The sequence below is a fragment of the Parasteatoda tepidariorum genome, chromosome 8 (genome assembly GCF_043381705.1).
Source record: "Parasteatoda tepidariorum isolate YZ-2023 chromosome 8, CAS_Ptep_4.0, whole genome shotgun sequence".
NCBI classification, from domain to species: Eukaryota; Metazoa; Arthropoda; class Arachnida; order Araneae; family Theridiidae; genus Parasteatoda; species Parasteatoda tepidariorum.
The window spans coordinates 72585395-72598113 of record NC_092211.1 but is presented as its reverse complement, the minus strand read 5'-3'; the positions used below and the strand labels follow the sequence as shown (position 1 = coordinate 72598113).

At 28.1% G+C, this 12719-nt stretch overlaps 1 protein-coding gene across 12 annotated transcripts in view; it reads left to right on the top strand.

Annotated features, from left to right (window-relative positions):
* The window catches only part of LOC107448675 (voltage-gated inwardly rectifying potassium channel KCNH6), a 347084-nt gene that overhangs the window by 159412 nt on the left and 174953 nt on the right, over positions 1-12719 (top strand). For 4 of the 12 annotated variants that reach the window (XM_071184211.1, XM_021146335.3, XM_021146334.3 and 1 more), the window contains exons 4-5: positions 298-408; positions 7785-8093. In XM_071184211.1, the coding sequence (XP_071040312.1) occupies positions 298-408; positions 7785-8093 (420 nt within the window). The remainder of the gene's footprint in view (positions 1-297; positions 409-7784; positions 8094-12719) is intronic. The other 8 variants (XM_071184212.1, XM_071184214.1, XM_021146336.3 and 5 more) reach the window with 3 other exon arrangements.

Here is a 12719-nt window from a genome sequence, read left to right as displayed (position 1 = left end):
ATATACAGAGAGAGAGATAAAAAGAGTGTAATTTATGTATAAAATATTTAAATACATTTGTTTTACATTTGCTTGCATAACATTATTTATTTTGCTAAACTTTTAAAAAGTTTTTGTTGGAAAGCAAAATATTATAGTAGTTTTTATATTTTGTATTTGATTCTTTACATTATTCCTATGTATAAACAATTTCTTACCTTTTAACAATTGCAATGTAATGATTAAATTGTATGAAATTTTCTATTCTAAATTCTATGTCGAGTGTCCATTATTATTATGAAAGTGTTTATATTTCAGTTTTCAAGAGATTTCCCCAAATTAACCGCCAAATCCAGCGCATGCGTCCAAGACTTTCTAACAGTATTCGTTCCGTCGATGATTACAACAGTCGTGAAGAGGTTCCAAGAGGTGCTGATCGTTTATTGGTGCACCTAACAATGCTGCGTTGCCACTCTGCTTTAATAAAATATTACACAAGCTTCTTCACTTTAGAATCGCTAAAATGCCAGATTCACGTTTAGATTAATTAGGAAATACAAGGCAAATAATTAGTTCTTACCATGAGAAATCTTGAATAAAAGTCAAATATTGAGAACCATTTTTAGATATTTAAATAATTTAGAAGGCGATCCCATTATTTTGAAACACTATTATGATTAACAAATGCGCTTTTGAAGAACTTGAACGATTTAACTCGGGGATAAATTGTAATATTTTGTAACTTAAACTAAACCAAAAAGATTTAGAAAAATCATATGAGTGTAACGGTATTAACGTTGAATTTTTTTTTATTGTGAGCATGCTTCTTATAGTCTACTTATGCTGAAATCATTAAAAGCATAAATTAAAGTATACTTGGTATTCCGCAATCACCGATCTTTATAAAAATTTCTAGAATTCTTTCCAGAACTGAACTAAAAACTATGAGAACAAATTATGGGTCCATATTAGGAGCCACAAATAAATGTTCGGATGAGTTGCGAATTAAAAAAATGCTAACAAAGTCTTTCAAATCAGTAGCGAGGAAAGCTGATTAAAAACCAGTTTTACTACCTACGCAAATCTGCAGGTGTTTGAATTGATAACTTTTTAAATTCTAACAATTATCTGCGATCATCAAATGGATTTTAATCTTTCTAATTCTGTCTTCTAAATTGATTCGCTAGATTTAGATAAAGTCTCTTCATCTCGCTTAAATATATAAACCTAAGGTTTCTGATGTGTAAACCTTATTTATTCCCTTTTTGTCAATATTTTTTAAAAAATATATAAATTGAGCGCGACCATTATGAAACAACCTATGTATGTCACTTGATTAAAAACTTCCTTCTCATCAAAAATATACAAACTGGAATGGACAGGGTTCAAGTGCTCAATAGCAGGCACCCATTTTCAAGATTTGCCAGATATAAATGAAAATAAGAAAAAGTGATTTGAAATATAAAGCGTATAAATTACCAACGAAAAATGGAAAAATAACGGCTAGAAACATCACTTGAAAATCCACAGTAGTTGAGAGAGAAAAAGATGAAAAACAGATTCTGTTTCCCTTCTTAAAGAGATTAGTTCCTCATCACCTCGGCGCGTGGTAATGCATTTTTCCCTGATTTTCCCCTTTCGCCTTTGTAATTTTTCATCTTTGTTCTCTCTCGGCTACTGTGGTTTTTCTAGATTTGTTTCCTACTTTTATTTTTCCATTTTTCGTTAGCAACTTCACGTTTCATATTTCAAATCACTTTCGTTTCTTCTCATTAACGTCTGGCAAGTCTTGAAAATAGGCGAATGTTTTTGTGCGCTTAAAACATGTCGACTGACAGCATGTTACATTTTTGAAACGAATGAAGCTTTTAATCAAATAATATCCATTCGCTTCAGTTTCACTATTATTTATTTAACCTATATTTATAGAATTTAGATAAATCAGTCTTCAATAGAGGGTTTCTTTTTATTAAACAAAAACTGCGTTATAAAAATTATTGATTGAACACCTATCGAAGGAATCAAAGGAAAATAATGGAAAAAAATCAACAAAAAAATTCATTAAATTACATTTATATAAATTCAATTATTTTAAAAGGCCTTTCTATAAAATATAGTAGCCGCAGGAAGAGTTACATTCCAGTTGGAAAAATTTTAATCAATGACTCTGAAAAATTTAAATATATATCTGCAATAATTAAACAACCTTATATAATTTGGACTAAAACATCATTTACTTAAAAGTTATCATACATAAATGTTTATCCCCTTTATATGATTATTTAAAGCCAAAATGGATTCTTTTAATGCCTAATCAAAATTTCTTAAGATTGCTGTTGACCAAGCTTTATATTCTAAAAATATAAGATTTCTTTGAGAGTGAGAAGGATTATTGCCTTGCCGTAAACATAAATTAGTTTTGAAAATGCTGAAAACGATGGTTTTTTTGATGTATTCACTTTTTTTCATTAAAATGCTTTGTTTTTATTGATTAGTATTTTTTAAGTAGTAATTCAGTAATTCATAGTATTTCCTGTTCGAGCATTGCAGATGTTTTGCTATCCAGAAGCGCAAATTATTATAAATCTAATTGCAGTTTTTTAAAAAAAAATAAATGTTTAAATACTTGTAGATAAAATGCCATTTAACAGAAACAATCTAAATTTGTGGACAAACATCCCAAATAATGCATCAAATGACAAATAATGCATACTGTTAAAGTTATTCGTACTGGCTAAAAAAATCAGTTAAACTTTGAACTATAAAACCTGTTTTTTTTTAAAACATAATACGGAACAAATTTACTGTAAACTTAATAAAGTGAAAAATTGAACCATGCAAATTTGCACCGTATTATGTTTTGGACCACATATTATGGTCCAACGTTGGACCGATTTTTCGAAAAAATAAATACGCATATGCTTTATTTTTATCGCCTTTTAATTTTTTTTTACTTGTTATGTTGCAAATCTTAAAGTTTATAATGTTGATAACAATTTTGATTCAGAAAAATATCTGTACTAAGAAAGTCGTTTAAAAAATTATTTTTTTCAATAATAAGTAAATGCACAAGTTATAAAAATATGTTTTTTGTTTTACAAGTTAAACATGTTATATTAATAACAATTTCAAAATATAATCAATTAAATAGCCACTAGTAGATAACTGCAACTAAATTAATGTTCTTTTAAGCTATATGATTTTTGATGTCGGATTCTTTTTTATATCCTTTAAGCTTTAAAAAAAGTTTAATTAGTTTACTCTTAACTTGCTAATGCAGCTACTTTTAATCTCAAATTTAGCTAATTTCAGTCACTTATGAATAACATTTAAAACAAAGTCATAATCATGCATTTCTTTCAGCATTTTCAAAACGAATGACACCCAGCTTCCAAACTCACTTAGATCTACTATCAGCACATCACGAAACTCTAAGTAGCATAGTTACGACCGTTTCCTGCACTATATGCACAAGTCTAGAAACACACGAACAGAAAGAAGCTTTTAATGGCTTCCCCTAAGCACGTTATTTCACTCTCTTCTTTCCCCCTTCACCTTTTAGTGTTTTGGTTTGAGGTAAAGGAACAGCCACATATATCACTCCGCACTGCTGAATCTACATTCATTTCCTATCCTTTCTTTTAAGAATGTGGAAAATTGATATTCTTTGCATATGTTGAGTTCAGAAAAATGAAAACATGTTCGTTTTTATGTGCTTATTTGTTATATTTTATACACAGAATATGCATAGCGAAAATATTTGCGTATGCAAAATGGCGTACGTGACAAAAAGAATCGAGGGTGGGGCAAAACACGCTCTCTCAGCTTTTAGGGATTAATTTGAATTCTTTAGCCAAATGGGAAACGTATAAGATCGGATTCCAAAAGGAGAGTTGTTGTTTTGTTCTCTTCGTAAATATTTTAGCATCGTTGTTTGAATTTGCTACTTGTTTATTGTCAGTAAACTCAGATAAAATTGTATCCTAGATTTCAGTTAATAGGAAATGCAAGTTTGTAATTCTTTTGTTTAAATAATGAATAGATAATGTTTAAATAATATTTATTTAAAACCAAATTGGAATGTGAAGACATGTGAAACCATGTCAATGCGAAGTGTTTTTTTTTAATCCAGTAAATTATAATGATTAAATTATTATAAAATTTTAATTGTCATTTTATATTGTCAATTTATATTTTCAAAGTAAATTATAATAAAGTTATAATTTACTTTGAATAAACGTGCATTTTCAACTATGTAATTTCTGAAAATTTATCGTTATACCACAGATTGCACATATTACTAAAAACTGTTGCCTTTTAGTATAATTTGAACTCAATCTATCAGTAATCACTATAATAATGACCTAACAAATTTTCGAGGAATAAATATGTATCGTAATTTTAAACTTAAACACACATAAAAAAAACTAATTTCACTTTGAACTTCGAATTTTAGTGTCACTTTTTTAATTGTGATATTTTTACAAAAACAACCAATGTAGTGAGAAATTTTAGTGATGTCTAAAATTGTATTTTTTTATCGATTAAATGTTAAATTAATAATTACAATAAAAATTGTAGTGAATGAAGAATATAATTAAAAAAATTAGTTAAATAAGTTAGTTAGTTAATAAGTCAAATAAGTTAGTTAAATGAGTTAAATTTGAAAGTTTAAAGATAAACACATAATACTTGATTTAAAAGAATTTGTTTTTGTAAATTTTTCAGCAATTTTTTAATGCTTTCGCTTGAATTTGAAATAAATTTATTTTCAGTTAATTCAGCTATTTCTTTATATCTTAATATTTTAGGGTATTTTTGAAGTCCATGGTTTTTACAAAAAAAAATTATCACTTACATTTTTTTTTAATAAATTAGTTAAATCAATTTCAGTTACAGTAAAAACTACTAATGATAAAGTTTCTTAATGAAATGAAATATTCTTAAATTTTATTTTAATTTAATATGCTTAAAATTTTAATATCGTGAAACATATTTAAATTCTTCATTTCATGATCAAGGATGAAAAAATGAATTTTTGAACTGTGCTGAAATTAGTCGCAATTAAATGCATCATACATGAATTTCAAAAGCTTCAAATCGTACATGCCGAACATTTATAACTTATTTAATAACTTTCTGTAAGTTATATCAATAAAAAATTTAAATTTTTAAAAAATATAAAAAAATTTTAACAAAATAAATATGAACTTTTTTTGTTGAAGAAAAAGGTTTATTATTAAGCAAGTGCATTTTAAAAATATATAAATGAAATATTTATAAAATATTCTATTTTTTATTTTCTTTAGTATTAAATAATCGTTTTTTATTGTATATCTAATAATAAATTAAAATTCTAAAGCAAAGAGAAAAAAAAAGTAGTGCAGGAAAAATTCGAAGGAAAAATTTTCATAACATTTTTAAACTGTTGATTTCTTATTATAGTTTTTTGTATTAAAAGAACAGTATAGTCTTAAAATTAGTGTTTTACTAGAGTATTGAAGTGTAAAAAGAGCATACAGTCTATAATATTTTCTAAGTATCAAATAAAGATCGCGCTTCTTTTTCTTACTTCGGAAGATATTTGTCTAAAAATAAAGTGTAACTTTTTTTCAAGGAAAGTAATTCTTTAAAAAAGTTTTCTTAGATTTAAACACACTTTCTTTTTTACATTACACAAAGAAAAACTAACTCTAATTAGTGATTGCATAATCCAACCTATAACTCGCGTAATTAATACGTACTTATTACTAAACTGCTTCAAAAACTTGATACTTTACTCGAAGAAGTTTTAATTTTGGGTTAATTTTAAACCTGTAGTTTATGGAACTTAATTACATTTTCGTCGGCCACAAATTGTTCAATAATTTGTTTTCTGGGTAAAGAAAAACCACCCTTCCATATAATTAGCATAGAGAGCACGAGCTTTTTTTCCCATCATGCCTTCGCACAAAAGATCGCCACCGCTCCCGCCTCTTTTGCTTACTACACTGAAAATGCTATTAATTTTTATTTTTTCTTTAATGCTATTGATTTAGCTTTACAGTTTGGCGAGAAAGTTTGAAAAAGTAAGTACATGTGCGTATTTTCATGTTACAGCAAACAAAATCTAATAAACCACTGACTTTGGCGAAATAGTTACCTTTTTTTCTGTTTAGCGTGGAACAAAACATTTAACTTCGAATATCTTTAAGTACTTTATTCTGTCAAAGTAAACAAAAGCTTATTTATTTACCGCTTATTTTTTTTAATATTATGAGTAATTGTTATTTGAGTTTAAAATTAAAATTCGGTTGATATTAATTAAGTGGAATAGTGGAAAACAAAACTTGAATACATTGGCTTTTTTTAAAAAATGTAAACATAGTAATTTATATTAAGGTAAAGTTAACTTGTACTTTATTTTTTTTTTTTAATTTTTGAAAGAATACATTAAAATAATGATCCTGAAAATTTAAAGTTTATTAGTGTCGTATTTTAAAAATATTACGCTTGTTACAGAATTTTTATACTTCAAATTATTTAACTAGAAAGTACTTAATTTCTTGCAGAAGAAATTATTTTTAACCATTTTTTATTGTTAAGCGCTTTTATTAAAATTCTATTCCTGATCTAAAAAAATGAGCACACATCTTATCACATACCAAAATAAAAATTTTATTTCCGAAATTTACTTTTATAATTACCATTTAATTAAAAAACTTTTGCATTAAACATTTTTAATTAATAATATTTGCATTAAACATTATTATGTTGGTGAATTAAGTGTTATATATCGATATTGTTAAAGCAAGAGAAACACAAAAAAATTCCACGTAAACAAATATACTATAGTCTATAAGGAGGAGCCTTCAGCAAGATCTAATACATTAATTAATAGAATACATTAAAGTAATTGTAAGATACCGTTTCAAAAATGTACAATAATTATGTCAACCGCTCAAAAACAGGTTCCCATTTTCAAGACTTGCCAGACCGTGATTGAAAAGAAACAAAAGTGGTTTAAAATATTAAACGTTAAGCTGCCAACGAAAAAGGAAAAATATAGATGAAAAACAAAACTAGAAAAGCATCAGAAAATAGAACTTGTTCTGTTTTCTATCTTTTTTCTCTCACGACTACTGTGTTTTCTCTAGTTTTTGTTTTTCACCTTTATTTTTCCATTTCCGTTGCAACTTTACATTTTATATTTCAAATCACTTTTTTGCATTCATGTCTGGCAAGTCTTGATAATGGGCCTTCTGTACCATTCTGTACATTTTTAAAATGAATGATTTTTTTAAATCAAATACCGCTTCAATTTCTTGCGACTATTTTTTTAATAAGATCAAGTGTTCTCATCTTTCATACCGTGTTTGAACATTGATGAAGGTTCTGCTCTACAGAACCGAAACAAGTGTTTATTTATTTAAATGGTATTATTAATGGATTTTTTTACATTGTTCAGCTTTATTCTAGTAATACCACTCATATATATCTCTGAAATGAGTTTTACCTAAGCAAAAATACTTCTAATATTGCAAGCGGTGCTTGGCAACAATTCAATATTTACTCACAATGTTCCAAATATAGCATTAGGCTTCACAGAAGTTTAAAAAATGATCAGAAATGTTCGTTTACACACAATTTTTATAACATATCACCAAAAAAAATCTGCTCAAGGCATTTCTAAAATATTTGTTGATGAGCCTAGTTTTCTATATACTGATTTCTTTCGTTTAATTTTGACTGGTACACAATCTGAATCTTATCTCAAAGTGCTATAACGGTACAGTGCTGATACAATGCATTTTTCATTTCTGAAGCAGCGAGGAGTAAATCCCTGAGACTATGGCTGCCATCCGTGCTGAGAAGAGGATCAGAGGCAAAGGACCAAGAGGACATGATGTTGACTCCCGATGCAGAGAACGTGGCCTTGGAGACCTTCGACACCACCCACGTCCAGATCATGGATTTTCGGCGACCATGCCTCCTGGAGATGGACGACGTCACTCCCCCTCCAGCATCCACCCATAAAGAAATGGACGTCGTCTACAGAGGACTCACAGGAGCACCACTGGATGGACGATGGAGAGCTTCATCTTCCTTCAAAGAGAAAGGAACACTATCAGCAGGTAATTGATAGATTGACTGCTGAAGTTGGATTTCAATTTGTGTGTTGCCAAATTTTGTGTGTCAAAATTTTTCCCTCAGAAAAATTCTCCAAATCTGTTTTTCAAGTTTTTTTTTCCCCTTAGTGACCAAATTTGAAAACTTGTGCATGAAATTTCTAAGTATCTTTATGTTACCGCTTTAGAGTAGAAACCAGTTATTCTAAAGATTATACAGCTAATACTAATATAGCTAATAATAATAATCACCCTTTTTTACCTAGATAAATAAGGATGATTCGCTAAAGAGCCAAAAAATTTGTTTCATTTCTAAAATTACCTAGGTAATCTGCAAATTATCAGTATAATCTGCACATTACCTACTAGGCCAGGGATGGCGAACCAATGGCACGCGTGCCATTTATGGCACCCGACACAATATTTTGGGCACGCCACCGATCACATTTGTTATTACACTATGAATTGTTATTACTCAAATGATATTACACTATGAAGCATATGTAACAATTAAATTAAAATTCACAAAAAACACGCAAAATAATAAACAATTATTAATGAAAAAAATGAACAATTAATGCTAAAATTAACTGGCAATTAATAAAGCAATTAATAACCATAAAAAACAAGCTAACAATATATAATTAACAAAAAAATAAGCAGTCCTGCTTAAACTAACATCCTACAACTTAATATAAGTTACTTGTCATCTAATCTGCAACAACAGAAGTCACACTGATGTTACTTCAAGTTGAATTACGCGTATAACTGAAACATTGCAAAATGTTTTTTTTTCGATGTAAATAAAGAGTCTTGAGTTGATAGTATTTAGTATTATTATTTTCCCAATAATCACGAAGTCAAAACTATTTGACGGCACGTCTATGACTTCATCAAACAATGTTTTAGGAAAACTGGCACGTTGGTGTATAAAGGTTCGCCACCCCTGTACTAGGCTTCCGTTTAAGTGAAAATAAGATCGTAGCTGAAACAACAGCAACGTTTCTGTACGTTTAAATTAATAAAATGTTTACTATTCATATTTTTGCACATTTATTATTATTTATTATTTAACACATTAGTTGATATAATCAATCATCAATCACTTTAAGAACTATAATAAATAGAATCAATTGGTTTAAATAATATTAAAATTAAGGAAATTAACATAATGTCATTTATTTTTTTTCAGTGTGTAATGAATCAAAAATGAAATCAAATAATCAAAGAATTAGGTGATAGAGTAAGAGAAATAAACTTTTGAGCTTTAATGTCAGGGAGACCGTTAAAGAGTACATAGGTAAACTCTTGATTCTGTAGTTAATCGACAGATTATCTAAATAATGCACATTTATCTGCTATTTTTGAGTCTTAGTGGTAAAATATCAATTTAACAATTAAATTCAAAAATTATTAATCAGTTTCCTCACTTTCTTCGATAGGAAGAAATTTCCTTAAAAGAGCTCTCCAAAATTTTCTCAAAGTTCCAAATCCTAATCTCACAACACAATAATTTTTGTTTGTATCAACTTTTCAGGCTCTAATATTATCTCATGTCCTAAAGCTTTAAACCATTCAAGCACAACAAACTGATTAAACGTTAATTATTTTCATTATTATTATTATAGTATCATTTCAAGAAGTTATAATTAGTTAGTATTATTAATAGTATTTTAACTACTTTAATTGGTAATTCTTATTTAATTCAAGCAAAAAAACGATTGAAATAATTGTGGGCCTTTCGTCTTTCTCCTACTTGTTCAGCTATCGTTAAAGCATTTTTTTGAATCAGAAAGTCCCTATGCCTTTGTCTTTGATTACCAAGCCATTTTTTAAAATTAATTTTCTAACTAATGATTTCATTCATAAAAAAAATGGTAAAATCGATATTTTTAATGAAATCTTTTTCGTGTCATTCTTGTAATTAATTCTCATTATACTATTTTTATAACTTCTTGTAACGTATAATAACTAATTTACTAGCTATTTTCCTATTTAGAATTAAAATTTTATATCTTCAAAAATTATTGAACTGTATTTCAAATCATCCATTAGTGCCCAATCAAATATTAAATTATGTAATTTAAGTTATTTTTTCATCTTTAGCATAATAAAATTTAATCTTAAAATCATTTATCCTGCCATATATATTTTTTTTCAAGTTATAAACAGATATATAGCATACTAAAAATGTTTTAAAGTGATATAAGTTTTAAAAAACTAAAATAAAGTCCAGTGAAGTTGGAGTATATCAAAAATATACTAAAATGTAAAAGTTGCTCATTTGTGTTTCATCTTAATACATTAAAAACTATTTTGAAGTCAACATAATTTTGCTATTGAAAAGAAAGGATTTATTTTATACTGTCGGTAAGTTTTCTTTTGTTATCAGAAAAAGATTTTTTATGTGTATAGGTACTCCATTTTTGGTAAATTAGTAAAAACAGAACTAAAATTAGCAATTTCAATCCACTTATCTCCAGAAACTAAGGAAATGTTATGACACACAAAATACATTGTAAAAAGAGGGTTTCTTAAAATTAAGCAAAAATGTACCTAAATAGTTTCGAAACAAATAATAATCGAATTTGGAATCCCCATATATTCAAAATTTAAACAGCGTATACTTATTATCGAGTAAAATTCATAGTCTCAAAAGTGATGAAGAAGGAGAAATGTTCGATGGTTGTTGGCAGAATTCGAACCAAGGACCTCCGTATTCATAGTAGGGTGCTCTAACCATCATAATTGTACACCCCTGTCCAGGAAGAGTTAGGAAGCTTTATACAGTTGCCACCGCATTGGCGCATCATGATATGCTAATTGCCGATTTCATTGGTACAACGGGTTGTAATCTGTAAAATATGGTCCTAGTAGCTTAGTCTGGAGATGGGTAATTTTAATCGTAATGTATTCAAAATTAAAACAGCATGTGCGCATTTTGTAGAAACATGTATAATCTCAAATGTGATAGGGAGGGAGAACTGTATGTGAGAGTTGCTCGTTGAGCCGAAATCGAATCAGGACGTCCGGATTCGTAGTAGGATGTTCTAATCACCATAGATGTATGATACATAGCACAACGATACATCATTACATAAATATTTCAAATCTTAATAGTACAGATAGTTGTAATTTTGAAATTATGGTCCCAATAGCTTAGTCAGAACATTGGTTGCTAATTTCGCTACATCTTTAGTGATTGGAATGTATGCTATGATGAGTTATTGCGGTGGCCACTATATTAAGGTTCCTTACTTTCCCTAGACTAGAGCCATAGTGATGACACATCATGACCAGCAAATTTCCAATTTCAATGATACAACGGGTTGCAATTTGTATAGTATGGTCTCAATAGCTTAGTCTGGAGATCGGTAATTTTAATTCCACTTTTTACTTATTTCATTATATCTTAAGAACTTAATAGCAAATGGAATGTATGTTGTGATGTACCATTGCGGTGGCCACTGTTTAAAGCTTCATAGGACGTAGAGCTAAGGCAGGTAGAGCTTGGAACCCGGATGATCTTGATTCGAGTCTTATCAGCCGCCAATGAACATCTCTCTCCGTATAACTTTTGAAACTATATATTTATCTCAAAAATGGGTGGTATAAGATGTTTCAACTTTGAATACATGGAATTTTCACAATTGATTGTATTTGTTTCGAGTCCATTTTAACATATTTTTAATCAATTTTGAGCTCATAAGTTGAAAAACACTTAATCCATAAAAATTAAAGAAATTCTTATGCTTAAATGTGATATTCAAACTCATTATTGTAATTATCAAAGCACTGTACAATAAGAAGTCCTTAACAGAATTTAAAGCTTTAAAGTAAAATTACACTTTCTATCAACTAAAAATAATTCACATTATTTGACAGGAAATTTGATCTCATATTATTTGCTGAGAAATTTGATGTTACAAAACTTTAATAATTAAAATATTGTAACTTTGCCTTATATTTAAATTAATTTATTTTTAATGCTTTTTATTTAAATTTTGATTATTTCATGCATGTATTTTAAATGTATTATGTTCTGTGTTTAATCAGCCTTAAAATAATTTTTAAACTTATTTAGTGTTATTAATTTTGTACTAGGATTTTTTCATGCGTCTGTCAGATAATTCAACATTTCAGTGTCATGAAACTAACCTTTTTCAATGCTTAATTTTATGTTGAATGTAACTGTATGTTAAAATGCATGTTTGTGTATCATAAAATTATGTACCATAACATATGACAAAATTTTAGAACTGTTTCATATTTATTCTCCTATAATCCACAGCAAGGGAGCACTTAATTTCGCAAAATAAATCAAATCCAGCAGGAATCACATTAAATTAAAAAGAGAATCGATTTTGAATCCATCATTCAAAATGAAAATATTCAATATATATATATATATATATTTTACACCGTTGGATATTTAATAAGTACTGACCACAAATGGCTTAATAGCACATAAAAATTAAGCGTAACTAACTACCAAGTTAAATGAAAGAAAACCAAAATGTTAGGACATTAATGAAAGATAATTTACTGTGCTCTGAGACCCAGATGGTTTAAAATGTGTTCAAGGAACAAAGTAGCCGTTTTGTACTGAAAACGTGAAAATGAAAAAAAATG